At 44.5% G+C, this 27030-nt stretch overlaps 1 protein-coding gene, 1 non-coding gene and 1 pseudogene across 2 annotated transcripts; 2 read left to right on the plus strand and 1 right to left on the minus strand.

Moving 5' to 3' along the window:
• Positions 1-994: 994 nt before the first annotated feature.
• Positions 995-12545, minus strand: LOC148777882 (uncharacterized). Its single transcript, XM_088836095.1, has 4 exons — positions 12417-12545; positions 7098-7163; positions 3179-3259; positions 995-1426 (listed from the first exon to the last, which is right to left on the minus strand). The coding sequence occupies exons 1-4, from the start codon at positions 12543-12545 to the stop codon at positions 995-997; spliced, it is 708 nt and encodes a 235-aa protein (XP_088692221.1).
• A 1631-nt stretch (positions 12546-14176) lies between these two features.
• Positions 14177-14956, plus strand: LOC129561855 (mortality factor 4-like protein 2; annotated as a pseudogene).
• A 5602-nt stretch (positions 14957-20558) lies between these two features.
• LOC129562234 (U1 spliceosomal RNA) lies at positions 20559-20722 on the plus strand. Its single transcript, XR_008687153.1, has one exon. It is a non-coding gene; the product is annotated as a U1 spliceosomal RNA (small nuclear RNA).
• The last annotated feature ends 6308 nt before the right edge of the window (positions 20723-27030 follow it).

Below are 27030 nucleotides of genomic sequence, written 5' to 3' on the forward strand. Positions count from 1 at the left end.
GGAGACACAGGTTCGATCCCTGAGTCAGGAAGATCCCCTGGAGAAAGAAATGGCAACCCACTCTGGTATTCTTGCCTGGAAAATCTCATGGAAAGAGGAGCCTGGCAGGCTACAGTTTATGGGGTTACAGAGTCAGACACAACTGAGCAACTGATCACGCACAGGATCTAGTTCCTTGACCAGGGATCCAACCCGGGCTCCCTCCATTTGGGAGTGTGGAATCTTAGCCACTGGAACACCAGGGAAGTCCCCCAATTCACTCTCTGAAGATACTTTGTCAACACAGCTATTTCCACTTGAAGGAGACTCTGATTTAACCAAGGAGAAAACTAATGTATTTTAAAAAAAATTTCCTGCCGGAACAGTACATAGTTTTCTGAGGCTTTTAAGAATTCTGCAATTTGGAATTATTCCATTTGTTATCATCCAGGCTTTCTCTTTTTCTTTGGAGGTCAGATTTCAAATGTTGGAAAACAATGACATCAAGATAATCTCAATAATCTAAAGAGTACTATAGGAATAAAAATTGTAAATTACCAACGTCAGAATGTTTCCAGATGTGGTAGAGACAATCTGAGAACAGGAGATTCCAATCCCTCAGACAGGAAAAAGAAGCAAAAAGAAAAAGATAGGACAGTGCAGCAGATGGCAGATTCCTATGGCTTCCCACTTTTGCCTGCAATTGGCTTTAAAAAAAAATAGCTCAGAGATGGTTTAAAAGTTGTGTTGTTTTATTTTTAGGTAACTGAGAAATTGCCTCAAAGACTATGCCACTTTCCTGGTTCTATGGAACTTCCTTATGGAACTTCGTTTCTACAGGAGTTGGTGATTGAGGTGAATCCTGTAATAAAAATGGGTTCACAGGATACATCCCCAGGGGTGATTGACTTTGACCAGGACCACCTGAGCTTTGAACACTTCCCTTGAAAGTAGCTTCCACACACAGATAGCAGCCCCTACAGATATGGGGCCTGGCCTTCTCCCAGACTTCAGCTTACATGTCTCCTCGGGGCTCCTTAGTTGGAGAGGAGGTTGGGAAGCTGGTGCTGTGATGTGCGCCCTTTGTGGGGAGACCTGGAGTTGTCAGAACTTGGGGTGTCGGGGAAAACCTGGCTGACATGCCACAGTAGGTCCCCAGGTTCCCAGATGCAGAAGCCTCTCTGTTCCCCTCCGAGGTCTTGGGCTGGGCAGAGGGTGTGAGGACAGGGTCCCTCACAGCTGTGCTCCCAGATGAGGAAGGGGCCTGGGTGGACGCCCTCGGTCTGGAAATGACGGGCACTGGCTGAAGCTGGATGCGTGCCACCGTGCTGACTCTGGGCCTAATTCCATCTGGAGCTCCAAAAATACTGGATGGCCACAAAGCTAGCAAGGGCGCTGCCTCCCTGTTGTAAGCATACTCTGGTCGCTCCATCGGTCTTTGAATTGGCTGTAAGGAGGACAGAGAGACCAAGTTAGAGAAGACACTTTCTGGCTGGAATATACAGGCGGCTGCTTTGTGCTAATTGACCATTTGGCCTGAAAGAACTTTTTTTTTTTTGGAAGGAGCAGTGCACAAGAATTGGCTCAATGGCAAAGAATCTGCCTGCAATAAAGGAGACCTGGGTTCGATCCCTGGGTCGGGAAGATACCCTGGAGAAGGGAATGGCTACCCACTCCAGTTTTCTTGCCTGGAAAATTCCATGGTCAGAGGAGCCTGGAGGACTATAGTCCATGGGGTCGCAAGGAGTCAGACACGACTTAGTGACTAACACACACACACAGTGCATGTAAGGCTTCTGCAGGAAATGAAGAGGGTGTCTGAGACTGGGGTGACGTGCAACAGGTAGGTGTGGTTGAAGTTGGGCTAAACTGGGAAACTGGTTTGACTTTGCCTGCTTTGCCTAGGTTTTGAATGCCATCTGTCCCCAGAGATACAAACATAGAGCATAAGGAAGCAAGTCCCGAGGACAGGTCCACGTCAACATCCCCAAGGAGAAAGGTTCTAAAGTGTCCTTAGATCCCTGCTGTAGCCTGGTCCCTGCCACACACGGCCCAAGTCGTGTCCATGCTGATGCTTTGACCAAACAGTTACAGTGGGCCAGATATTTTCTGTCCTTTCATTTTTTCTCCCCTTTATTATTAGTGTGTCCAAATGGTAGGACATTTTCAACAAAGAAATCCTTTTGGCACTACTGTGCTATATCCTACAAACCCTTTCACCAATCAGTGTCCTTTAATTTGGTCTAATATTTTGTATCTTTCTTGTCTCATCTCCATTGACCTATTTTTTGTCACCAGTTTCCTATTAGAATGGTAAAGTGCCACAAGCAAATACAAATAGGTCAAACTTTTTCTTTCTTTTTGTATTTTGGCTCTGCTGGGTCTTCATTGCACCATGTGGGCTTTCTGTAGTCGCAGCCCATGGCTTAGTAGCCCCATGGCATGTGGGATCTTAGTTCCCCATAGGGGATCAAACCCATGTCCCCTGCATTGGAAGGCTTATTCTCAACCACAGGACCACCAGGGAAGTCTCACATAGTTTTTACTGAGCCCAAGTTCTGTTGGTCTTTCTTGCTGAGGGAGCCACAGAGTTTTTTAGGTGGCCTACAAACATCCTAGTCATTATGTCCTAAATGACTGAATATTTTCTTGATGTAGCTGTTATTGTAGACTTAGGATTTCCTTCAGGATGATATTGGAATTAAAATAGTTTCAACTTTATATCTACTGAACTAAAATTCCCAGTACAGAATTTTTCTGATATGATAGAAGAATATTATAAGAAAAAAAAATATGTTCTTGCTGAATCTAAAACATTTCTCTCTGGGTTCAGTACACAAAAAGTTTGAAAAATTTAGACACCTTAATTTTACCGGTCCCTCAAATATTAGCTGTGTGCTGTTTCTACAATTCCAATACGGACTCCTCTTGTAAGTGATCTAAAACAAGGATTCTAGCCTGGGAGAAATTCTGCCCTCCAGGGGACATTTGACAATGTCTGGAGACATTGTTGATTGTCCCATATAGAGGATAAGGGTGCTAGTGGCATCCAGAGGGGACAGGCTAAACATCCTGCAATGCACAGCACAACCCAGCAACAAAGAATTATCCAGCCCCAAAAGTCAATAGTGCTACTGTTGAGACACGCTGATCCAAAGTAACTTAATTCTTTTAGGAAACATAAATGCCCCTGACTCACCAGCACTGGAAATATATAGTAGCTTTTTCTGTATCCAGGACTGCTATCACTGCTCTCTTTGGACAAACCAAGCACCCCTTTCTGTAAACAGGAAAATGCAGTTGTCTTAGAACCCTTTTGTTCTTTTGGTCTGTGACTTCCTTTCCAGATATTTTACAGATACATATATTTTAAAACTTTGAAAATGATCCAAAAAATGCTAGAAAAGGAAAAAGTATTTTATACATGGCTGATGAAAGAGAACTGATTAGAAAACAAAACCAGAATAAGCAGTGTTTAAGATGCTGAAGGTGATCTTTAATGTTCTGACTTTGTAAACATTAAAAACATTTGTAAACATTATTATAATGTTATTTAATGGATTCACATGGTGGTGGTCTTTGTTTTAAAATACTTTTTACTTTTTGGCCGCAACACGCAGCACGTGGGATTTTAGCTCCCCAACCAGGGATCAGACCCGTACCCCCTGCACTGGATGCATGGAGTTTTAACCACTGGACCGCCAGGGAAGTCCAGAGTGTTGTGTAAGAGATTTTGTGTGTGTGTGCTAAGTTGCTTCAGTCATGTTCAACTCTTTGTAACCCCATGAACTGCAGCCTACCAGGCTCCTCTGTCCATGGAATTCTCCGGGCAAAAATACTGGAGTGGGTATCTCCTTCCCACTGAAGTGGGAGAAACCATTTCCTTCTCCAGGGGATCTTCTGGACCCAGGGATCAAACTGTATAGTCCACGGGGTCACAAAGAGTCAGACACAACCGAGTGACTTTCACTTTCACTAGAAAAAGAGAATGTAGCCATGATTTTTACACAAACATAAAAGTAACAAGTGTCAAGGATTATATTTAATTCATTAATTAATGGGGGCACTGGCAAGCTGTTACAACAGTTTAAAAGAGAACTCAATACCACACATTTCTGCTCAGATAAGGGAAACTGAAATTAATTTACAGATGGTGCAAAATGGGCCCAACTGGTCAATATCCACAGGCAATAATCAATTGTGTCCTACCAGGCAGCTCTCTTTACTATGCACAGGATGTAATTACATTACTATCAGTTTTTTGTGCAAGTTAACTTCTCTCTCTCCAGTGTTCTAAAACAGTTAAAGGCAGGGCTCCCCTGGTAGCTCAGTGGTAAAAAATTCACCTGCTGTTGCAGGAGACAAGGGTTCTATCCCAAGTCCTTGAAGATCATGTGGATGCCTCGGAGCAACTAAGCCCCTGCGCCACAGCTGTTGAGCCAGTGCTCTAGAGCCCAGGAATCATAATTTCTGAGCCCACATGCTGCAACTACTGAAATCCGTGCACCCTAGAGCCTGTGCTCCGCAACAAAGAGTTAACCCCTCTCATTGCAACTAGAGAAAAGCCTACGCAGCCACGAAGACCCTGCACAGCCAAAAATTTTAAAAAATTTTTAAATAAAACAGTCAAAGGCAAAGTGGCAATAACTGGAATAAACGTACTAGCTAGATTGTCACTAAATTTCAGTCTTTCACGATTTTTCCTTACTCTGCCTTTATTCTTAGGATGTTTTCTTCTCAACAAGCCTTATGTTAGTGACCACCAATTCAGTATGATTTGGGGCACTGAGAAGACACTTTCTTATCACCTGACTCTACCTACCTGCCTGTAAGGTACCTGGAATTCCACACAAGGACCTTTAGTCTCTGAGCAGACCTGGCTTCATGCCACACAACATAAATGAATCCCCACAGAGGGCAATGTTCACAAAGTGCCTTATGGCACACAAAGCTCTTTCATGTGTGTGATCATGTTTGATTCTCAAGGCAGTTCATTTTAAAAATGACAAAACTGGGAGGCTTGCCAGAGGTGACAAGAACCTGGTGAGTGATGCAGTGGGGACTTGAACCCCATCCAGGCTTCAGATGGTGTCCACTTCCTGTCATGCTCACATTCCTTGCAAGATTGGTGCTTCCAGGACAGGTCCTACCGAAGGCAGACAGAGGCACAGGAAGAGGATTCACACTTGCTCACCAAGTCCCTGGACACCACCATCAATACTGGGAAGTTCATTCAACACTCATGACTCACATTTATTGAGTACCCACTATGTTGCCAGGCTCGGGGGTCATAGTATTGAGTAAGACAGAGTTCCCATCCTTGGGAACATAAATTATAGTAGGGAAGACACACATCAAACAACTGAGTACAACGTGGATTATTCAGTCAGGACTGGTAGAAGTGCTACAAAGAATTGCAGGGAGTGCTAGTGAGCCTGGGGTGATTTGACTAAACTGGAAATGGGGAGGAAGGATCAGAGAAGTGCTTTTCAAACCACACTCCCAGGGATGACTAACAGTTAAGGGTTTGGGGATGGGGAGGAGGGCAGCTCTGGGGCAGGCTGGAGAGAAAAAATATTTCACGGGAAGGAAGCAGCAACAGTGGAGACTGAGTCAGATCTCTGTTGCTCGCCTTTTTCTTCTGCCTCTGTGCCCATGGGTTCTTCTCTGAGCTTCAGAAAAAACCTAAACTTAAATAATTTTTAGGTAGAATGTGTTGTAGAGCTATTATTGAGCAGAAAGACCTTCTGTTTATCCAAGTTAGTCTCTCTTCACACCTTGGAGTCAGTAACTTAAACATCACTTCTGAACATTTCAGTTCATCTCACTTCAGTCTCTCAGTCGTATCTGACTCTTTGCGACCCCATGAATCGCAGCACACCAGGCCTCCCTGTCCATCACCAATTCCCGGAGTTCACCCAAATTCATGCCCATTGAGTTGGTGATGCCATCCAACCATCTCATCCTCTGTCATCCCCTTCTCCTCCTGCCCTCAATCTTTCCCAGCATCAGGGTCTTTTCAAATAGTCAGCTCTTCGCATCAGGTGGCCAAAGTATTGGAGTCTCAGCTTCAACATCAGTCCTTCCAATGAACGCCCAGGACTGATCTTTACAATGGACTGGTTGGATATCCCTGAAGTCCAAGGGACTCTCAAGAGTCTTCTCCAGCACCACAGTTCAAAAGCATCAATTCTTCAGCATTCAGCTTTCTTTATAGTCCAACTCTCACATCCATACATGACCACTGGAAAAACCATAGCCTTGACTAGATGGACCTTTGTTGACAAAGTAATGTCTCTGCTTTTTAATATGCTGTCTAAGTTGGTCATAACTTTCCTTCCAACGAGTAAGCGTCTTTTAATTTCATGGCTGCATCACCATCGGCAGTGATTTTGGACCCCAGAAAAATAAAGTCAGCCACCATTTCCCCATCTATTTGCCATGAAGTGATGGGACCAGATGCCATGATCTTAGTTTTCTGAATGTTGAGCTTTAAGCCAACTTTTTCACTCTCCTCTTTCACTTTCATCATATGGATACCTAAATTACCCTTAGGACTTCCCTGGTGACTCAGCGGATTAAGAATCCACCTGCATTGCAGGAGATACAAGAGACACGGTTTCAATCCCTGGGTTGGAAAGATTCCCTGGTGGAAGGCATGGCAGCCCACTCTAGTATTCTTGTCTGGGGAATCCCATGGACAGAGGAGCCTGGCAGGTTATATACAGTCCATGGGGTCGCACAGAGTGGGACACAACTGAAGCAGCTGAGCACACATGCAAGTTACCCTTGTTAGCTGCTCAGTCGTGTCCGACTCTTTGCAACCCCATGGACTATAGCCCGCCAAGTTCCTCTGTCCATGAAATTCTCCAGGCAAGAATACTAGAGTGGGTTGCCAGTTCCTGCTTTCAATTTAGCATAAATGAATTTAGATCCTTTTTTGAAAGACAGGATGGATACAAAAGGGTGGAGAATGCGGGGTCGGGGGGAAGAATTGATATAGTCACTCTTATGTCCAGAGCATGAGAAATCTAGATGTCACGTGTCTTTGTGTTCCTATAGGTAAATCTAGAAGACCTGGAAGGGAAAAGAATGTGAAGACATCAGTGGCTACTCACCATCTGAAATGTGAGAACTCCGTGGACAAAGACCAGAAGACTCACGTGCCGCGCCATGCTGAGTGGCTGAAAGCACAAGGGGAACTTTTTTATTCATGTAAATGAACATGAGTGTATATATGCACAGATGAAGTCTTGATCAGTCTTTATTTAACAGTGACCATGTACCGTGAGCACAGGTGCTAGAGCAGGTGGGGTTTGAAATCCTCACTTTGAAACACTTGCTCGCTGTGAGACCTGGGACAAATTATTTAACCTCTTTGTGCCTTATTTTTCTCATCGATAAAATGGAGATAATATTAAAAGCTATTTCAAGGGTGATTATGAAATTCAAATGAGGAAGTTCATATGATGCATTTTAAATAGTACAGGAACACGGCAGCCCTCTGTACGTTTTTAGCTTTTATTATTATTACCATGCTCTGAGCTGGACAGCAAATGTTATGTTAGTTGCTCAGTCGTGTCCGACTCTTTGCGACCCCATGGACTGTAGCCCGCCAGGCTCCTCTGTCCATGGGATTTTCCAGGCCAGAATACCGGAGTGGGTTGCCATTTCCTCCTTCAGAGGCTCTTTCAACCCAGGGATTGAACCTGGGTGTCCTGCACTGCAGGTAGATTACTGCTGAGCCACCAGGGAAGCCCCAAAAGAGATAAATAAAATAGAGGCCTGGCTGTGAAGAATTTATAGTCTGTTCAAGAGACTAAATAAAAGGAGTGGATTTCTGCCTCCATTGCTTACTGCTTTATCCCCTGTGTTAGCTGCTCAGTCACGTCCGACTCTTTGTGACCTGTTAGGGGAAGCACACTGACTGAAACTGCCCACCCCGGCCAGGCTCTCTAGTAACCGTTCACATGAGTCATTTTATGACAGGAGGTCCTGGTAAGGAATACGGAACTAATAAGCGATGCGTACGCCACCAGGAAGGACTCTGAGTCAGAATGATTGGCCAAAGACAACCTGGAAACTAATCCCATCACCATAAGACCTGAGACTGCGAGCCACGTGGCAGAGCAGCTCTCCTGGGTTCCCTTACCCTGCTGCTCTCTGCCCGGGTGCCTTCTTCCAATAAAGTCTCTTACTTTGTCAGCACGTGTCTCCTTGGACAATTCTTTTCCGTGTGTTAGACAAGAGCCCGCTCTTGCGCCCCTGGAGAGCGGCTCCCCTTCCTACAACAACCCCATGGCCTGGAGCCTGCCAGGCTCTTCTGTTCATGGAATTTTCCAGGCAAGAATACTGGAGTGGGTTGCCATTCCCTTCTCCAGGGGATCTTCCTGACCCAGGGATGGAACCGGGGTCTTCCCTCATGCAGGCAGATTCTTAACTGTCTGAGCCACTAGGGAAATGGGATAAAGAGGATCCATAAACTGGATGCAGCTCAGAGTGAGTTTGACCTGAACAGCGCCTTGCACAGCTGTCTAGATCAGAAGATGAATCTTTCAAAATTGAAAAATATTTAAAGCAACTTAATGGTCACATGGGTCCTGGAAAATTAGGTTCTGGTTAAGCACTGGACACTGCTGAGATCCTGGCTGCTTCTTGACAAGCAAAGCTTGTCCCCTCCCACTCAGAAGCCCCAGATCACTTTCCTTTGTGTTAGCACAAGATAGGCTATGAGCCCAAGTTCTAACAACACCTTTTAGGTCTCTCATCGCTGGGGGCTCCCTTGTGCACATGTGCAATGCACTTGTTAATAAACTTCTGCTTGTTTTTCTCTTGTTTATCTGTCTTTGTCAGTCTTCCAGGGTTCCAACTGGAGATCCTAAAATGAGTAAAGGAAAATGGATTTTTTTCCCTTCCCTATTTCCTGCCTACCTGTCACCTCAAAATCCTTTTTATTTATTTTTGGTTGCACTGGGTCTTTTTGCTATGTGCGGCTTTCTCTAGTTTCTGCAAGGGGGCTACTCTTTAGTTGCAGTGGGAGGACTTCGCCTTGCAGTGGCTTCTCTTCTTCCTGGAGCACAGGCTCTGGGCACATGGGCTTCAGTAGCTGTGGTGTGCATACTTAGTTGCTCCGCGACTTGTGGAATCTTCCCAGACCAGGGATCGAATTCGTGCCCCCTGCATTGGCAGGCAGATTCTTATCCACTGAGCCACCAGGGACATCCCATCCCAAAAATCCTTTATTGAGAAATTTCTATACTCCAGGTCCCATGTAGTGTGCTTTTCACATATTATTTCATTTGATCCTTTCAGTGACTGCATCAGGAGGGTATTTTATATCCACATTTTGTACATGAGGAAGTCACGGTTAGAAAGGTTAATAAGTTCTCCAACATCACACCAAAGGAGGTGGTACAGCAGGGTTTGAATGTCTGTCTGATTCCAGCTGATTTTTTCTGATCCCCACGCCTGTTCTTTACTTGGCTCTTTGGAGTTGGACAGGGTAATGGGCATGCATAAATATTTTACCATTTACACAATCGTGTAGATCCAGGCAAAATTGAACTTTATTTGGAATTTTCCCAGGAGTCGTCCACCATTTTGGAAAATCACAAAACCAATGGCCAAACTGCCTGCCACTGGCATTTGCAAGTGCCTATTGTATTCATGGCAGTCTGCCTGGAAGCCTTGGAGCTGACAAACATTGTGTTCTGTGATAATAGTTACAGGTTGGCCTTTGGGAGATAAGTAAGTTTAGATGAAGCCATAAAGCTGGGATCCTGTTGTTAAGATGAGTATTATTCGTTCAGTCATGTCCAGCTCTTTACAATCCCATGGACTGTACCCTTCCAGGCTCCTCTGTCCATGGGATTTCCCAGGCAAGAATACTGGAGTGGGCAGCAATTTTCTTCTCCAGGGAATCTTCCCGACCCAGGGATCAAACCCAGGTCTCTGCAGGCAGGTTCTTTACCACCTAGCCACCAGGGAAGCCCTTGGTAAGATTAGTGCCCTTAAGAGCTCAGAGAGATTGCATGCTTCTCTTTCTTTTTGTCTCTATCGTGTGAAGATACAGTAAGAAAGTGGCTGCCTGCAAGCTAAGAAGAAAGCCCTCACCAGAACCTGACCATGCTGGCTCCTGACCCTGCCTAGCCTCCACAACAGTGGGAAACACACACCTGATTCTCAATCTGCCCAGTCTATGCTGGTAAGTCGCTTCAGTCGTGTCCGACTCTGTGTGACCCCATAGACGGAAGCCCACCAGGCTCCCCCGTCCCTGGGATTCTCCAGGCAAGAATACTGGAGTGGGTTGCCATTTCCTTCTCCAATGCATGAAAGTGAAAAGTGAAAGTGAAGACGCTCAGTCGTGTCCAACTCTTCGTGACCCCATGGACTGCAGCCCACCAGGCTCCTCTGTCCATGGGAGTTTCCAGGCAAGGATACTGGAGTGGGGTGCCATTGGGTATTTTGTTATAGGAGCCCAAGCTAAGACACAGGCCCACTGTACTGCTCCCAAGACTTGCTCTTCAAGCCCCTTGGTTCTAGTGCGGGACAGTTCCAGGTGCTGGGATACCTCTGCACCTAGGAGCCACCTGCCTGCCATGCACAATGATACTGTCTACTTTTATCTTCCCATGAATCTAGGGTCTTCCTCTGACACACCCCAGACCAGCACTCCCCAGGGGGCCATTCCCCACTCATCACTCAGCCTTCCCTATTAATGAAGGACAGCTGGACTGACTTTATGGAGGCTGATTAAGCTGATTCTCTGAGAAATATTAACCCACAGAGATGAGCTCTCTGTCCCTCCCTATGACATCGTCTGACATTCCACCTTTAAACAATCATTCCTTTGACTTAAGTTACTGCCTCTCCTAATATTTGGTTCAATCCAATAAACATTTACTGCGAAAGGTGATAGGGATAAAGAGATGAAAGTTAGTATCTTTTTACTGAAGGCTTGTCAGGTCTGCCAGTTACACTGGGCCCTTATGAAGGAAAAGCAACCTGGCCCAATCTGCTTATTAAGAATGCTCCATGTCAGAGAAGAATTAAGCACTCGTGTCTGGTCAGGGACAATGAGAAGTGAAGCCAGAACTGCCTGGAGAAAGTGTCACAAAGAATACATTTCTCAGGGTCCCAAATAGCTTCCAGAAATCTAGAGAACCACCTCAAGAAAGTTAGGCCACTTGGGGGAGCTCTGTCATAGCGATAAAAAATTTTAAATAATAATTAAAAAACCAATCATAATAAAACTAATCCTCACTAAGTTCTCATTACAGCCAAGGCACTGTGCTATCTGTTTGATCTTCCCAACAAGCTACAAGGGGCTTCCCTCATAGCTCAGTTGGTAAAGAGACTGCCTGAAATGCAGGAGACCTGGGTTTGATTCCTAGGTTGTGAAGATCCCCTGGAGCAGGAAATGGCAACCCACTCCATTATCCTTGCCTGGAGACCTGGGTTTGACTCCTGGGTCGGGAAGATCCCCTGGAGCAGGAAATGGAAAACCACTCCATTATCCTTGCCTGGAGAATCCCATGGACAGACGAGCCTGGCAGGCTACAGTCTGTAGGGTCCCAAGAGCTGGGTTTGGCTGAGCGACTAGGCACACACACAAGCTACAAAATAATCAATACATGTTTAAATTACCTGCTCTGTTAAAATTTTTTTTAAAGCACGGCTGGAATGACTTTAGGAAAGTAAACAGTCTAAGTAAAATGTCCCTTTTATCCAGTAGATCCTAATTTTTAAAACGTCTTGTAGGTATGGGGTTGTTTTGGTTCCTTCAGCGCTTCTACTAAACTATACACTCCTGTAGCTGTTTGGCAAAGGGGAAAACATATAATGACCCAGTCTTACCATTTCAAGTTTGAATAACAAAGACATGTATGGAGAAATCTTTCGCAGCCACAAACTTGGCTGATTCCATTTCTGCCTTCTCCCTTCAGCAAAACTGCACGGGGAGAACTTTAGGGAGAGGGAACTGGAAACCTTGCAGGCAAATCAGGCCCGCTTGCCTCACAGACTTCTACCACCATGGTCTTGTTTCTTGTTGTTTTTTATCATACATTTCATCAGTAAAAAATTTTGAGCATGCACTATGTATATATAAATATAAATAGATATCATTTAATTATGCATCCATCCTTAAGCATGTTCTGCTGCATATTTATTATGTACATTACAGAAATCACTGAAAAATAAGTTTAAAAGTATGGAATTTGAAAATATAAAAATCTTAAAATGTTTTTCTTCCCCAGTGGGTCTTTTGCCCACTCCCAGGATACAAACACTCTGCTCTACTCCAGTGACCATCTCCTGTTGCCACAATCCACCAGAAGGAGTTCCCCCTCTAACTGATATCAAAAGGTTCACTAAGCCTCAGATCCATAAATCAATAAATCTGAGAGTAGGTGTTTCCCTCCAGACTCAAGACTCACCTGCTGCCGCTGGAGCTGTGTGAGATAGACAGGAAGCTCCACCAAGAGTAACACGACCAAGTCTTCTCTTAACCCCACAAAATGCCCGTGGCTTTGTGTGCTCTCTGGACAGGAGGCCTTACAAAACATGATGTCAGATGGGGAGTGACAGTCTGTTTTCAGGATTTGCTTTTAAGAGAACTGCTTACCCCTGGCTTTGCAGCCAACCACACATTCCTGATTTCACATAATTATACGGAGGCTGGAGGGGGCCGTGCACGTCAGAAGCCGGGTGAGGCCCGGGTGTACCGTACACAAATGGACAATGAATTCCTAACCAGCAGAGAACCCATCAAAGAAACAGAACCAAATCCTGCAGACAAGTAACATTTGAAATGCTTTGTGTGTCAGTTTTATTTTTTTCCAAGTTGAAACTACCACTGTTGTCAGAGAAAAATACATGGCAGATGTCAAATTCTAATTGAGTGGACCAAACAAGGTCCGTCTAGTCAAGGCTATGGTTTTTCCCGTGGTCATGTATGAATGTGAGAGTTGGACTGTGAAGAAAGCTGATCACTGAAGAATTGATGCTTTTGAACTGTGGTGCTGGAGAAGACTCTTGAGAGTTCCTTGGACTGCGAGGAGATCCAACCAGTCCATTCTAAAGGAGATCAATCCTGGGTGTTCATTGGAAGGACTGATGCTAAAGCTGAAACTCCAATACTTTGGCCACCTCATGAGACGAGTTAACTCACTGGAAAAGAGTCTGATGCTGGGAGGGATTGGGGCTGGGAGGAGACAGGGACGGCAGAGAATGAGATGGCTGGATGGCATCACCGACTCTATGGACATGAGTTTGAGTGAACTCCGGGAGTTGGTGATGGACAGGGAGGCCTGGTGTGCTGTGATTCATGGGGTCGCAGAGAGTTGGACACGACTGAGCGACTGAACTGAAGTCATATCACGGGGCTTCCCTGGTGGTTCAGCGGTAAAGAATCTCCTGCAGTGCAGAAGACCCAGGTTCGATCCGTGGGTCGGGAAGATCCCCTGGAGAAGGGCATGGCATCCCACTCTAGTACTCTTGCCTAGAAAATCCCATGGACAGAGGAGTTTGGCAGGCTGCAGTCCATAGGGTTGCAGAGAGTCAGACACAACTGAAGTGACTAAGCAACAGCAGCAAGTTACATCACATCTCTTGTGCTGGCCTTTGCTCCGATGTTACCCTTGGTAGGCACACAGAAATGCACCAAAAAATGTACTCATCCACAACCTGCAAGGGGAGTTCCTCCAACAGAGATTTCCAGAGAGTGAATTAGTATCCTGCATATATGTACTGTATACCTATGTGGACTATGGCGGTTGGAGAGTCGGCAGTGATCACACGTCGTCTGTCGGAAAGAACTAGATCCTCGTTTCAGACTACCATCAGAAAAACTAAGTTTGCTGTGTAGTGAGGATCAGGTCTGATCCTTTTTGCAGAACATCCCTCATTACAGAATCTTGGAAGCAGCGGTTACTGCTAGAACTGAATTCTGAAATTATAACTTCGGACTTATCCTAACACTCTAGAAAGGGTGTGTCTCTCACCTCATCTCCACAGCCATCCCAGAAGATCTATAAGATTCCATCTGGGAAAACACTAGGAGTTCTTGGCAGGGAAAGAAGAGGATTGCTGGTTGGAATAAAAACAGGGTTAAATGAGTTCCAGAAAGCAGGGTTCTCAAACCCGTGGATGCCAATCTGCTGAAGAAGACAATTTCAAAAAACCAACTAGAAGCAATATGCAAAGAAGTAAGATGAGAGGGTCCTCTAGAAAGAAGACAGCTGGTCCCCAGCAGAAGAATCTGGAAGCAGCATCCCCAGGCAGATGGGGGGGTCGCTCTGCTGAGAATTCCCCATCAGTGTCAGTGAGGAAGACCAGAAAGAACAAATAGAAGACCCCTGAGAACGGAGATGATGGCAGCACCAGCAAAGCACCCCAGCCACCTCGGAAGAAAAGGGCCCGGGCAGACCCCACAGTTGAAAGTGAGGATGCTTTTAAGAATAGAATGGAAGTTAAGGTGAAGATTCCAGGAGAATTAAAGCCATGGCTTGTTGAGGACTGGGACTTAGTCACCAAGCAGAAACAACTATTCCAACTCCCAGCCAAGAAAAACGTGGATGTTATTTTGGAAGAATATGCCAACTGCAAAATATCACAAGGCAATGTTGACAACAAGGAGTATGCAGTTAATGAGGTGGTGGGAGGGATAAAAGAGTACTTCAGTGTGATGTTGGGCACCCAGCTGCTCTACAAATTTGAGAGGCCCCAGTATGCCGAAATTCTCTTGGCTCACCCTGATGTGCCAATGTCCCAGGTTTATGGGGCACCACACCTCCTGAGATTATTTGTAAGAATTGGGGCAATGTTGGCATACACGCCCCTTGATGAGAAGAGCCTTGCATTATTGTTGGGCTATTTGCATGATTTCCTGAAATACCTGGCAGAAAATGCTCCGTCTCTGTTCACTGCCAGCGATTATAAAGTGGCTTCTGCTGAGTACCACCGCAAAGCCCTGTGAGGGTCTACCGACCACTCGCTGTTACTTCTGGTATCTGTAAACGCTTTTTTTTTCCTTAGTTTTTTTCTTGTATAATTGATACTCTTTAAAATCGTTAATGTTTAACAGGGCTTATGTTTAGGTTTCTGTTTTCTCCTAAACAGAAAATAAAAGGAGTGTAAGCTCCTTTCCTCATTTCAAAGTTGCTACCAGTGTATGCAGTAGACAAAGAAGAAACATTCAGTAGAACATTTTATTGCCTAGTTGACAACATTGCATGAATGCTGGTGGTTCTATCCCTTTGACACTACACAATTTTCTAATATGTGTTAATGCTATGTGAAAAATGCCCCGATTCCTAGTGCCAAAGTGTCAATGTATATTCCCGAAAAACCCATGCATTTGTGCTTTTATTTTATGGTGTTTGAAGTAAAACAGCCCATCCTCTGCAAGTCCATCTATGTTGTTCCTTAAGCATTCATTCTATCTTTGCTCAAGTTGTTGAAGGATGGTGGTTTGTTTCATGGTTTCTGTATTTGAATCTAATGCACGTTCTAACATGATAGAGGCAATGTATTATTGTGTAGCCATGGTTTTCCGGAGAGGTTGATATTTTAGGAATCGTATTTCATATCTTAAATAAAATTTGTTTCTAAATTTCAAAAAAAAAAAAAAGTATACTTATGTGTACTTCAGGCCTATGTTCCTGGTATGTATCCTATTTAGTTATTGCATATGTCTTTCAATACCCTACTAGCTTCAGTGCATAAAGATTTTGCAGGTTTAGTTAAGAGTTTTACATTTTGTTCATAGATGAGATTTATCTATGAGATTATTATGTCTACTTTGGTTTTGGCATGAGGTTTTCAACCTTTGTAAAATGACTAAAGAAGCTGTCTCCATGCTAACCTATGTTAGTATTTAACACACATGTATATTTCCTGATGTTTTTCTAATCAAATACGACTCTCCTCAAAGGATATCCAGATCTTCAGGGCTTCTGTAAGGATCATAACGCTAATGCTTTAATTAACCCGCTTGAGCTACCAGAGAGTGGAGGACCTTCTTGACCTGAGGCAGACTGTCTTAAACAAATAATTTGATTACTAGGCCAAAATCAATGAATTTCTTTACAAATTTTTAATTTAAATTAATTTATTTACTTTTGGTTGCACTGGCTCTTCATTGCTACATGTGGGCTTTCTCTAGTTGCGGTGAGCAGGGGCTCTTCATTGTGATGCCCGGGCTTCAAATTGTGGTGGCTTCTTTTTGTTAGGTAGGTACAGTAAGGAAAAGGAGTCCAAAATGGCGGTGGCCAAAAGACAAGGAAGGGAAGTGAAGTGAAGCTGCTCAGTCGTGTCCAACTCTTTGGGACCCCATGGACTGTAGCCTACCAGGCTCCTCCATCCATGGGATTTTTCAGGCAAGGATACTGGAGTGGGTTGCAATTTCCTTCTCCAGGAGCTCTTCCCAACCCAGGGATCGAACCCAGGTCTCCCGCATTGTGGGCAGACACTTTACCATCTGACCCACCAGGGAAGTCCGTGAAAGTAGAACAAAGGAAGGTCGGTGACCGGAGTTAGGACCTCAGGTAAAACAAACAACACTCCTGGCTGGCCCAATTTACATAGGAAAGGCCCAGGGGGAAAGAAGCATATAAAAAGAGGAGCCAAAGCTAGCTCTCTCTCTCTCCCCCATGCGCTGGGCTGCTCTTCTCTTCGCGTCTTTGGATTGACGTGCCCTTGCACCTCGAAGATGGATTTTCCCGGTATCTTCTAAATAAAATAGAGTTGTAACACTGAGCTGTAACACTGATTTGTCTAAGAGCTATAGCATGGTCTGTTCGAGACCTGAGAGCTATAACATGGTCGGTCCAAGACCCGAGAGCTTGACACGCTGAGGGGGCTTTAAAGTCCGTCACTCCAAATCTTTTTTGTGATGAGACAAAAACCGAAGAGCATACGCTCGCGTGATATTTTGTTGCAGTGCACCAGCTCTAGGGTGCTTCAGGAGTAATGGTGTACAAGCTTCAGTATTTGTGGTGCATGGGCTTAGATGTTCCATGGCTTTTTTGATCTTAGTTCTCTGACCAGGGATTGAACCTCTGTCTTCTGCATTGGCAGGTGGATTCTTTGGCAGGAAGGCCCTGAAATTTTTTGTAAAATATTGAGACTAGTCGTGAAAGACTATGGGCTCTTGAACAACTCTATTATTTAAGAAATCACTGTTAGTCACAAATATGAAAATGGCATTTTGCATTTAAAATTTTTCTGATGGTAACAGTAATCTGGTGGTTCAGTTGGTAAAGAATCTGCCTGTAATGGAGACACAGGTTTGATCCCTGGGTCGGAAAGATCCCCTAGAGAAGGGATTGGCAACCCACTTCAGTATTCTTGCCTGGAGAATCCATGGACAGAGAAGCCTGGCGGACTACAGTACATAGGGTTGCACAGAGTTGAACACAACTGAAGCAACTTAGCATACACGAAGTCTTAGTATAGTGTGTTAGTCACTCAGTCCTTTCCAGCTCTGTGCGATCCAGTGGACCGGAGCCTGCCAGGCTCCTCTGTCCATTGGATTCTCCTTGCAAGAATACTGGAGTGGGTTGCCACGCCCTCCTCCAGGGGATCTTCGCAACCCAGGGACTGAACCCACATCTCTTAAGTCTACCTCTATGGGCAAGAAAGTTCTTTACCACCAGCACCACCTGGGAAGCCCAGTCTAGCACCACTTTTTCCCCTTACACGAGTAGTTCCCAAACCAGAGTTCCAAGTATCTTAACTTTTATGTCACAAAACAAAATATATATAGATTTTATCTATATATATGTGTATGTAGGTGTATGTATGTATCATATGTATATCTATATTACATAATACTTTGGAGGAGATAGTCTGTAAAAAATCAAACTAGTAGACTGTCAAAAGGTCAGATTTCAGGAATAGTTGCAGCTCACTTTATTACCAAGTCCAAGCTGGCTCTGCTCCTGGTAGGAAAGGCCAGTGAATCTGAGCGAGGAAGTGTTGAGGCAAGGAATATGACTTTATTGGGAAAGCTCAGAAAGCTTCCCGCTGAGAAGATACCAAACTAATGTTTCAAAATGACCATCTTCTGGGTGGGTGGGGGGGGTCCTCTGAGTTTCAGGTTCTTTTACTGAACAGAGATGGGGGAGGTGAGGAAACAAAGTAAAAAGGTCATTAATCCTTTCTCATATGTCCTAGAATGGCAAGCCTCAGACAGGGGATGTGGTAATTTCTTCCTTCTTGCCATCTAGCAGGTGGACAGGGTCCTGAACAAAGGCACTTTAGTTTAATAGTTAGGCTGAGAGGGCAGGATTCTCTGAGGCAAGCCATTATGTATGATTATAATAATAAAAGTGAGGAAATGCAAGTCAAAGAACAGTTCCAACAGGGAGGCAGAATTGGCTTTTCCCTTCAACAACAGAGCTCGCTCCTTTCTTGATCTAATATTTGTGTCTCTGCCCACTTCAGACACCTCTGTGTTCTCAGTTATTCAGGTTCATTTTTATTAAAAATCACTATTTCTTCCTGTTTTAAAGATACAAAACTCTGGCTAATTTATTCTGGCCAAAGGGAGAATACCAAAAGCATACTGGTGCTGTTGTAGCCACGCAATCCGGGAAACAAACTCACTCAGAAGGACAATACAGATAGTGGAGTGCAGTTTATTACACCGGCGGGCCCAAGGCAGAGTCTCCTCTTAGCCAAGGATCCCGACCAGTTTTTGTGAAAACCTTATATACCCTAAGTGTATAAGGTTCCCTGAAACTAGTCTGAACAAAGGAAAAAGAAAGATACAAAGTTAATCCGTGATTGTATGCCTTAAACCTAGGTAGTTAACAGTGAACAATTATCAATAGGCCTGTGGTCATACCCCAGTAAGCATAATAGAATGTATGAGTCTATTAGGTTACACGGATAATTAGGGTATTGTTTTAGGCGATGGAGAGCCCTGGGGCTCTTGCTTCCAGGGGCCTGGTTTTCCAGCTGGTATGTTGTTTCCATAGATACTGGGCATATAGCTCAGAGTCCAGGATAGAGTCCTGCTTTCAAAATAGAGCTTGTTCTGTTCCCTCCTTCAGTGCAATCCCAGGAAAGACAATTCAGGCTAGGTAAACCTGTAAATTCCAATTCTAATTCACAGTGAAGAGGTAGTCAGGCTGAGACCTGGGACACTTTGTTTCAATGCTTGCACCTGGAAACACCTATCCTGGAACAACAAAATACAAAGAAACTCTATGGGCCTAAAAATAACTGTGCGCATGCGCGGTTGCGGCAACTTTGGGACCCAAAAGATGCAGAGATCAAAAAATCCAACTTCCTCTTTCGAGGAGCCTGGAGCAAAAACAGAGTGTTAGGAGCAAAAGCAGAGTATTGAGCATTCACCTTGGACACCGCACCACGCGAAGGAGTGGGCAAAACACCTGAATCACTCCTTTGCCCCCAGCCATATGCCCCTCCCCTCACCCCATATAAGGAATAAGCTTCTCCCCTACTCTGGGGAACCAGCAATCAAGGGGACCTGTTGTTTATTCTGTCTGCTCCTGCAGCATGGGCCGCTAGTCAATTTCTATTGATTGGGGAAGGTCAAGACCTCTGTTTCCTAACAGAAGGAGGTAGAGGACTGGGGACGATATTTATTTCATGAATTACTAACTGCTGCCTGAGACAGGATTTGCTCTTTTGGAAGTCTAATATGAGTCTAGGAGGGCTCGGAAGTTTCTTTCTTGCAAGATGGATTCTCCTGCAGTCTTGTTCTGGATTTCAAAGGTCTGTGTAAAAGAGAACAGATGACCCTGTGCTTGTAGCGTTGAGCACGAGAGGGTTTAAGAACACAAGGAAACGCACTTTATTCTTGGTTGGGAAGGGAGACACTGATCACGAAGTTGGTTTCCACTGGCGGAGTGTGATCACTGCGGCTGTGCAGGCTCTGGAGACTGCACAGATACGAGGGAGGGGGGCGCTTGCCTGAGCTTGTCCGTCTAGTTTGCCAGAGTCAAAGTGAGTGTTTACGCAACTGACCTTTCAGGTTAAGGGCGATCTGCTTGTTTGAAAGAAAGCATGTTTTGTCCTTGGGCTTGAAGCTTTAAACTGACAACCTACTTTTATCGACCCAAGGCCTGGACTGTCAAATGTAGGGTTTTTTTTTTTGGTCAAGTTTCAACTTTCCCGACTTGTGTTTTAGTTACATGGACAGCGGCTTGTTGAATCGCGCCAGATGTCAACATCGACGTCACTTGTCCCAAGGCTTTCAAGATAGAAGCTAATTTATATTGTCTAAGTTTGTGCAGCGTCTTTACCTTTATACGTTTTTATTGGAACTGCGCCACTAACAATGCTAGGAACAGGACGCGCGCTAAATGAGATCACGAAAGGGGCGTGGAATATGTAGATGCGCGCAGTGACTGCTGGTCGAGCTTAAGCAACATATATATTTCCTGAGTTTAGACAATTTCCCGATGTTAAATGCTGCTGGTGGCAATTATCTCTTGGAAACTCTTTATACCTCAGAAGGGGAGTGGTCTAGACTGCATGAGAAAAGTCGTCCTACGTAGAGAGTGATTGGAATCTGATGGTGTGGTACCAAGCAGCGATAGCAACTCATACTTACCTGGCAGGGGAGATACCATGATCACGAAGGTGGTTTTCCCAGGGCGAGGCTTATCCATTGCACTCCGGATGTGCTGACCCCTGCGATTTCCCCAAATGTGGGAAACTCGACTGCATAATTTGTGGTAGTGGGGGACTGCGTTCGCGCTTTCCCCTGGTCTTTTTGTTTAAAGATAGAATTTTGGGCTTTTTGTTACTCACTGGAAATTGTGTGACGAATCTTCAACTTTTTTCTAAGGCGTGATGGCTGTTATAAGTATTAAGTTGATGTTTTGCGATTTTCTAGTAGTACATTTAGCTTTTTCTGTGATTAGTTATTCCCTGGAATTTTCTTAAGTTCACAGGTCGTTGAGTTGCTGATCCTCTTCCACAGTCTTCTTTTTTTGTTGTTTCCTTTTTTTTTCTCCCGTTCTCAATCTTTCCCAGAATCCTTTTCCCATGAACTGTTTTTTCGCATCAGTACTGCTAGCGAGTAAAGCGCGCGTCGCGTTTGCCGTCATTAGCTCCGCCCGTTTGTGGGTGTGCGCAGAGGCGAAGGTCAGACCCCAGCGCTGCCGCCGGTTTTGTTTTCTGATCTTCAAAGTACTAGTTTCTGATGATGTAGTAGGTAGCCGCGGCTTTGAAAGTGTTCAGAAAAATCAGTTTTTACAGGTCGAATGTCGAGATGCAGCAGCTCCCTTTCTTTCCTGGGAAGAATCTCCACTTTCCTCTTCTTTCTCTGCCACCTCTGTGAATTACTTGCTGTTCTCCTCTCTTTCATTTTGAAGCCAGCAGTGTTAGCATCTTGTGTCAGCTGACTTCTGATTTCTCTGGCCTTTCCTATTAAAAGGCCGTCTTGATAATTTGCAGTACTGCTCTCCGGCTCAAATCCTTAATCACATCTGCCAAAATTTCTTTTTTTTTGTATGAGGTAACATATTCGCTGTGGTGTTGGAGAAGACTCTTGAGGGTCCCTTGGACTGAAAGGAGATCCAACCAGTCCATCTTAAAGGAGATCAGTCCTGGGTGTTCATTGGAGGGACTGATGTTGAAGCTGAGACTTCTAATACTTTGGCCACCTGATGCAAAGAGCTGACTCATTTGAAAAGACCCTGATGCTGGGAAAGACTGAGGGCAGGAGGAGAAGGAGATGAAGAAGGATGGGATGGTTAGATGGCATCACCCACTCGATGGACATGGGTTTGGGTGAACACCGGGAGTTGGTGATGGACAGACAGGGAGGCCTGGCGAGCTGCGGTTCAGGGGGTCACAAAGAGTCGGACACGACTGAGCGGCTGAACTGAACTAAACATGTTCTCAGGTTCCAGAGATTGGGATGTGGACAGTTTTGGTGGGCTGTCATTCAGCCTTCCACCTTCGTAAAACCTGCGGATTTTTTCGTTATTCTCAGGAGCTAGAGAATGACGTCACTTAAAAGAGGTGTGGAACATGTAAACTTGCCGAGTGTCTTCTGGCCTTCATCCCGTAGTACGTATATTTATGATTTTCGCAGACATTCTGGAATCCAAAATATTATTGCCTGGCTTTTGTAGTTCGGAGAAGTCTTTCTCTTGTAAATGGTAGACTAGAGTTTGCATTAAGGGTATATTCGGAGTGTTCAGAATCTGAAGGTAAGTGGTGTCGGGCCCACTTTCTTCTCCGGGTGTTTGAAGAGAGTTTTCATTCCAATGCCAAAGAATGCTCAAACTACCACACAATTGCACTCATCTCACACGCTAGTAAAGTCATGCTCAAAATTCTCCAAGCCAGGCTACAGCAATACGTGAACTGTGAACTTCCAGACGTTCAAGCTGGTTTTAGAAAAGGCAGAGGAACCAGAGATCAAATTTCCAACATCTGCTGGATCATGGAAAAAGCAAAAGAGTTCCAGAAACACATCTATTTCTGCTTTATTGACTATGCCAAAGCCTTTGACTGTGTGGATCACAATAAACTGGAAAATTCTGAAAGAGATGGGTATACCAGACCACCTGACCTGCCTCTTGAGAAACCTATATGCAGTTCAGGAAGCAACAGTTAGAACTGGACATGGAACAACAGACTGGTTCCAAATCAGAAAAGCAGTATGTCAAAGTTGTATATTGTCACCCTGCTTATTTAACTTATATGCAGAGTACATCATGAGAAACACTGGGCTGGAAGAAGCACAAGCTGGAATCAAGGTTGTCTGGAGAAATATCAATAACCTCAGATATGCAGATGACACCACCCTTATGGCAGAAAGTGAAGAGGAACTCAAAAGCCTCTTGATGAAAGTGAAAGGGGAGAGTGAAAAAGTTGGCTTAAAGCGCAACATTCAGAAGATGAAGATCATGCATGGCATCTGGTCCCATCACTTCATGGGAACTAGATGGGGAAACAGTGGAAACAGTGTCAGACTTTATTTTTCTGGGCTCCAAAATCACTGCAGATGGTGATTGCAGCCATGAAATTAAAAGACGCTTACTCCTTGGAAGGAAAGTTATGACCAACCTAGATAGCATATTAAAAAGCAGAGACATTACTTTGCCAACCAACCATCTAGTCAAGGCTATGGTTTTTCCCGTGGTCATGTATGGATGTGAGAGTTGGACTGTGAAGAAAGCTGATCACCGAAGAATTGATGCTTTTGGACTGTGGTGTCAGAGAAGACTCTTGAGAGTCCCTTGGACTGCAAGGAGATCCAACTAGTCCATTCTAAAGGAGATCGATCCTGGGTGTTCATTGGAAGGACTGATGCTAAAGCTGAAACTCCAATACTTTGGTCACATCATGCGAAGAGCTGACTCATTGGAAAAGACCCTGATGCTGAAAGGGTTTGGGGGCAGGAGGAGAAGGGAACGACAGAGGATGAGATGGTTGGATGGCATCACTGACTCGATATACACGAGGTTGAGTGAACTCCGGGAGTTGGTGATGGACAGGAAGGCCTGGCGTGCTGTGATTCATGGGGTTGCAAAGAATCGGACACGACTGAGCGACTGAACTGAACAACGTGAACCACTGAGAGCTCAATGATGAGGTAAAATTGTTCAGTTCCGTCGCTCAGTCGTGTCCGACTCTTTGCGACCTCATGGACAGCAGTACGCCAGGTTTCCCTGTACAACACCAACTCCCAGAGTTTACTCAAACTCATGCCCATTGAGTCGGTGATGCCATCCAACCATCATGCTTTGTCGTTCCCTTCTCTTCCCGCCTTCAATCTTTCCCAGCATCAGGGTCTTTTCCAAGGAGTCAGTTCTTTGCATCAGGTGGCCGAAGTATTGGAGTTTTAGCTTCAACGTCAGTCCTTCCAGTGAATATTCAGGACTGATTTCGTTTAGGATGGACTGGTTGGATCTCCTTGCAGTCCAAGGGACTCTCAAGAGTCTTCTCCAGCACCACAGTTCAAAAGCATCAATCCTTGGGCTCTCAGCTTTCTTTATAGTCCAACTCTCACATCCGTGCATGACTACTGGAAATACCATAGCCTTGACTAGAGGGACCTTTTCGTATTTGGAACCAGTCTGTTGTTCCGTGTTCACTTCTAACTGTTGCTTCCTGACCTGCATACAAGTTTCTCAAGAGGCAGGTCAGGTGGTCTGGTATTCCCATTTCTTTCAGAAATTTCCAGTTTATTGTGATCCACACAGTCAAAGATTTTGGCATAGTCAATAAAGCAGAACCAGATGTTTTTCTGGAACTCTTTTGCTTTTTTCGATGATCCAGAGCATGTTGGCAATTTGATCTCTGGTTCCTTTGCCTTTTCTAAAACCAGCTTGAATATCTGGAAGTTCACGGTTCACGTATTGTTGAAGCCTGGCCTGGAGAATTTTGAGCATGACTTTACTAGCGTGTGAGATGAGTGCAATTGTTCAGTAGTTTGAGCATTCTTTGGCATTGCCTTTCTTTGGGGTTGGAATGAAAACTGACCTTTTCCAGTCCTGTGGCCAGTGCTGAGTTTTCCAAATTTGCTGACATATTGAGTGCAACACTTTTACACCATCATCTTTCAGGATTTGAAATAGCTCACCTGGAATTCCATCACCTCCACTAGCTTTGTTCTTAGTGATGCTTCCTAAGGCCCACTTGACTTCACATTCCAGGATGTCTGACTCTAGGTGAGTGATCACACCATCATGATTATCTGGGTCATGAAGATCTTTTTTGTACAGTTCTTCTGTGTATTCTTCCCACCTCTTCTTAATATCTTGTGCTTATGTTAGGTCCATTCCATTTTAGTCCTTTATTGAGCCCATCTTTGCATGAAATGTTCCCTTGATATCTCTAATTTTCTTGACGAGATCTCTAGCCTTCCCATTCTATTGTTTTCCTCTATTTCTTTGCAGTGATCACTGAGGAAGGCTTTCTTATCTCCCTTTGCTATTCTTTGGAACTTTGCATTCAAACAGGTATATCTTTCCTTTTCTCCTTTGCTTTCTGCTTCCCTTCTTTTCACAGCTATTTGTAAGTTCTCCTCAGACAGCCATTTTGCTTTTTTGCATTTCTTTTTCCTGGGGATGGTTTTGATCCGTATCTCCTGTACAATGTCATGAAGCTCTATCCATAGTTCATCAGGCACTCTATCAGATTTAGTCCCTTAAATCTATTTCTCACTTCCACTGTATAATTGTAAAGGATTTGATTTAGGTCATACCTGGATGGTCTAGTGGTTTTCCCTACTTTCTTCAATTTAAGTCTGAATTTGGCCATAAGAAGTTCATGATCTGAGCCACAGTCAGCTCCTGGTCTTGTTTTTGCTGACTGTATAGGGCTTCTCTATCTTTGGCTGTGAAGAATATAATCAGTCTGATTCCGTTGTTGACCATCTGGTGATGTCCATGTGTAGAGTCTTCTCTTGTGTTGTTGGAAGAGGATGTTTGCTATGACCAGTGTGTTCTCTTGACAAAACTCTATTAGCCTTTGTTCTGCTTCATTCCGTGCTCCAAGGCCAAATTTGCCTGTTACTCTAGGTATTTCTTGACTTCCTACTTTTGCATTCCAGTCCCCTATGATGAAAAGGACATCTTTTTGGGGTGTTAGTTCTAAAAGGTCTTGTAGGTCTTCATAGAACCGTTCAACTTCAGCTTTTCAGCATTACCAGTCGGCATAGACTTGGATTACCATGATATTGAATGGTTTGCCTTGGATAGAATTGTTACAGTGGATTTTCTTGGTTTGGATATTTGAGAAGTTTGTGGCAGCTTTCCAACAGGTGCAAGTGTTGAAGGGTCTGATTTTTCAACGAGCGTGGAGTTAGTGACACCTCCAAAGGGAACAGTTTTGTAACAGGTCCTGGCTGTTACTGAGCCTCCTCTGAAGCATCCATAATCTATAATCAGGACCCAATTCCTCCCACCGAGATGATCCTTCTGATGTTCTGTCAGAAGTTAAGCTTAGCCTGAAATCTCAGTGCCACACGTCCACATGGGTACTGTAGGCACCATACAGGCAGTTGTCCTCAGCGTCATCGACATGGTTATCTAGGTTTATCAGGAGAGAAAAACCAGGGTTTTGGTGAGTGTTAAAGACACTTACTCCTTGGAAGGAAAGTTATGACCAACCTAGACAACATAATAAAAAGCAGAGACATTACTTTGCCAACAAAGGTCCATCTAGTCAAGGCTATGGTTTTTCCCGTGGTCATGTATGGATGTGAGAGTTGGACTGTGAAGAAAGCTGATCGCCGAAGAATTGATGCTTTTGAACTGTGGGGCTGGAGAAGACTCTTGAGAGTCCCTTGGACTGCAAGGAGATCCAACCAGTCCATTCTCAAGGAGATCAATCCTGGGTGTTCATTGGAAGGACTGATGCTAAAGCTGAAACTCCAGTACTTTGGCCACCTGATGCGACGAGTTGACTCACTGGAAAAGACTCTGATGCTGGGAGGGATTGGGGGCAGGAGGAGAAGGGGACGACAGAGAATGAGATGGCTGGATGGCATCACCGACTCTGTGGACATGAGTTTGAGTGAACTCCGGGAGTTGGTGATGGACAGGGAGGCCTAGCGTGCTGTGATTCATGGCGTTGCAAAGAGTCAGACACAACTGAGCGACTGAACTGAACTGAACTGAACAGTGTATATGTTTGTGGAAGACAGAGGGAATGAATTTATAGTTTCTTTATATTTTCTATATGTACTTGTGTTTTAAATATTGTTTTATTCTCTGTAGTTCTCTTTGAGGTCATTAAACAAAAGCAATCTAAGTGTTGAAAGAAAATGTTAGGTTGTTTTTGACCTGTACTAATGTAGTTAGGCCAAGGATGGTTGTGTCTGTACTGAACACAGGCAGACTTCTTTTTCTTACCATTATTTCCTAAAAAAATACAGTGTAAAAACTATTTACATAGTACTTAACGTTGTAGTAGGTATTGTAAGTGGGCTTCCCTGGTGGCTCAGTAGTAAAGAATCCACCTGCAAATGCAGGAGATTGGAGTTAGATCCCTGGGTGGGGAAGATCCCCTGGAGAAGGAAATGGCAACCCACTCCAGTATTCTTGGCTGGAG

Source organism: Moschus berezovskii, chromosome 5, assembly GCF_049115385.1.
Source record: "Moschus berezovskii isolate FMDL1 chromosome 5, NW_MosBer_1.0, whole genome shotgun sequence".
NCBI lineage: Eukaryota > Metazoa > Chordata > Mammalia > Artiodactyla > Moschidae > Moschus > Moschus berezovskii.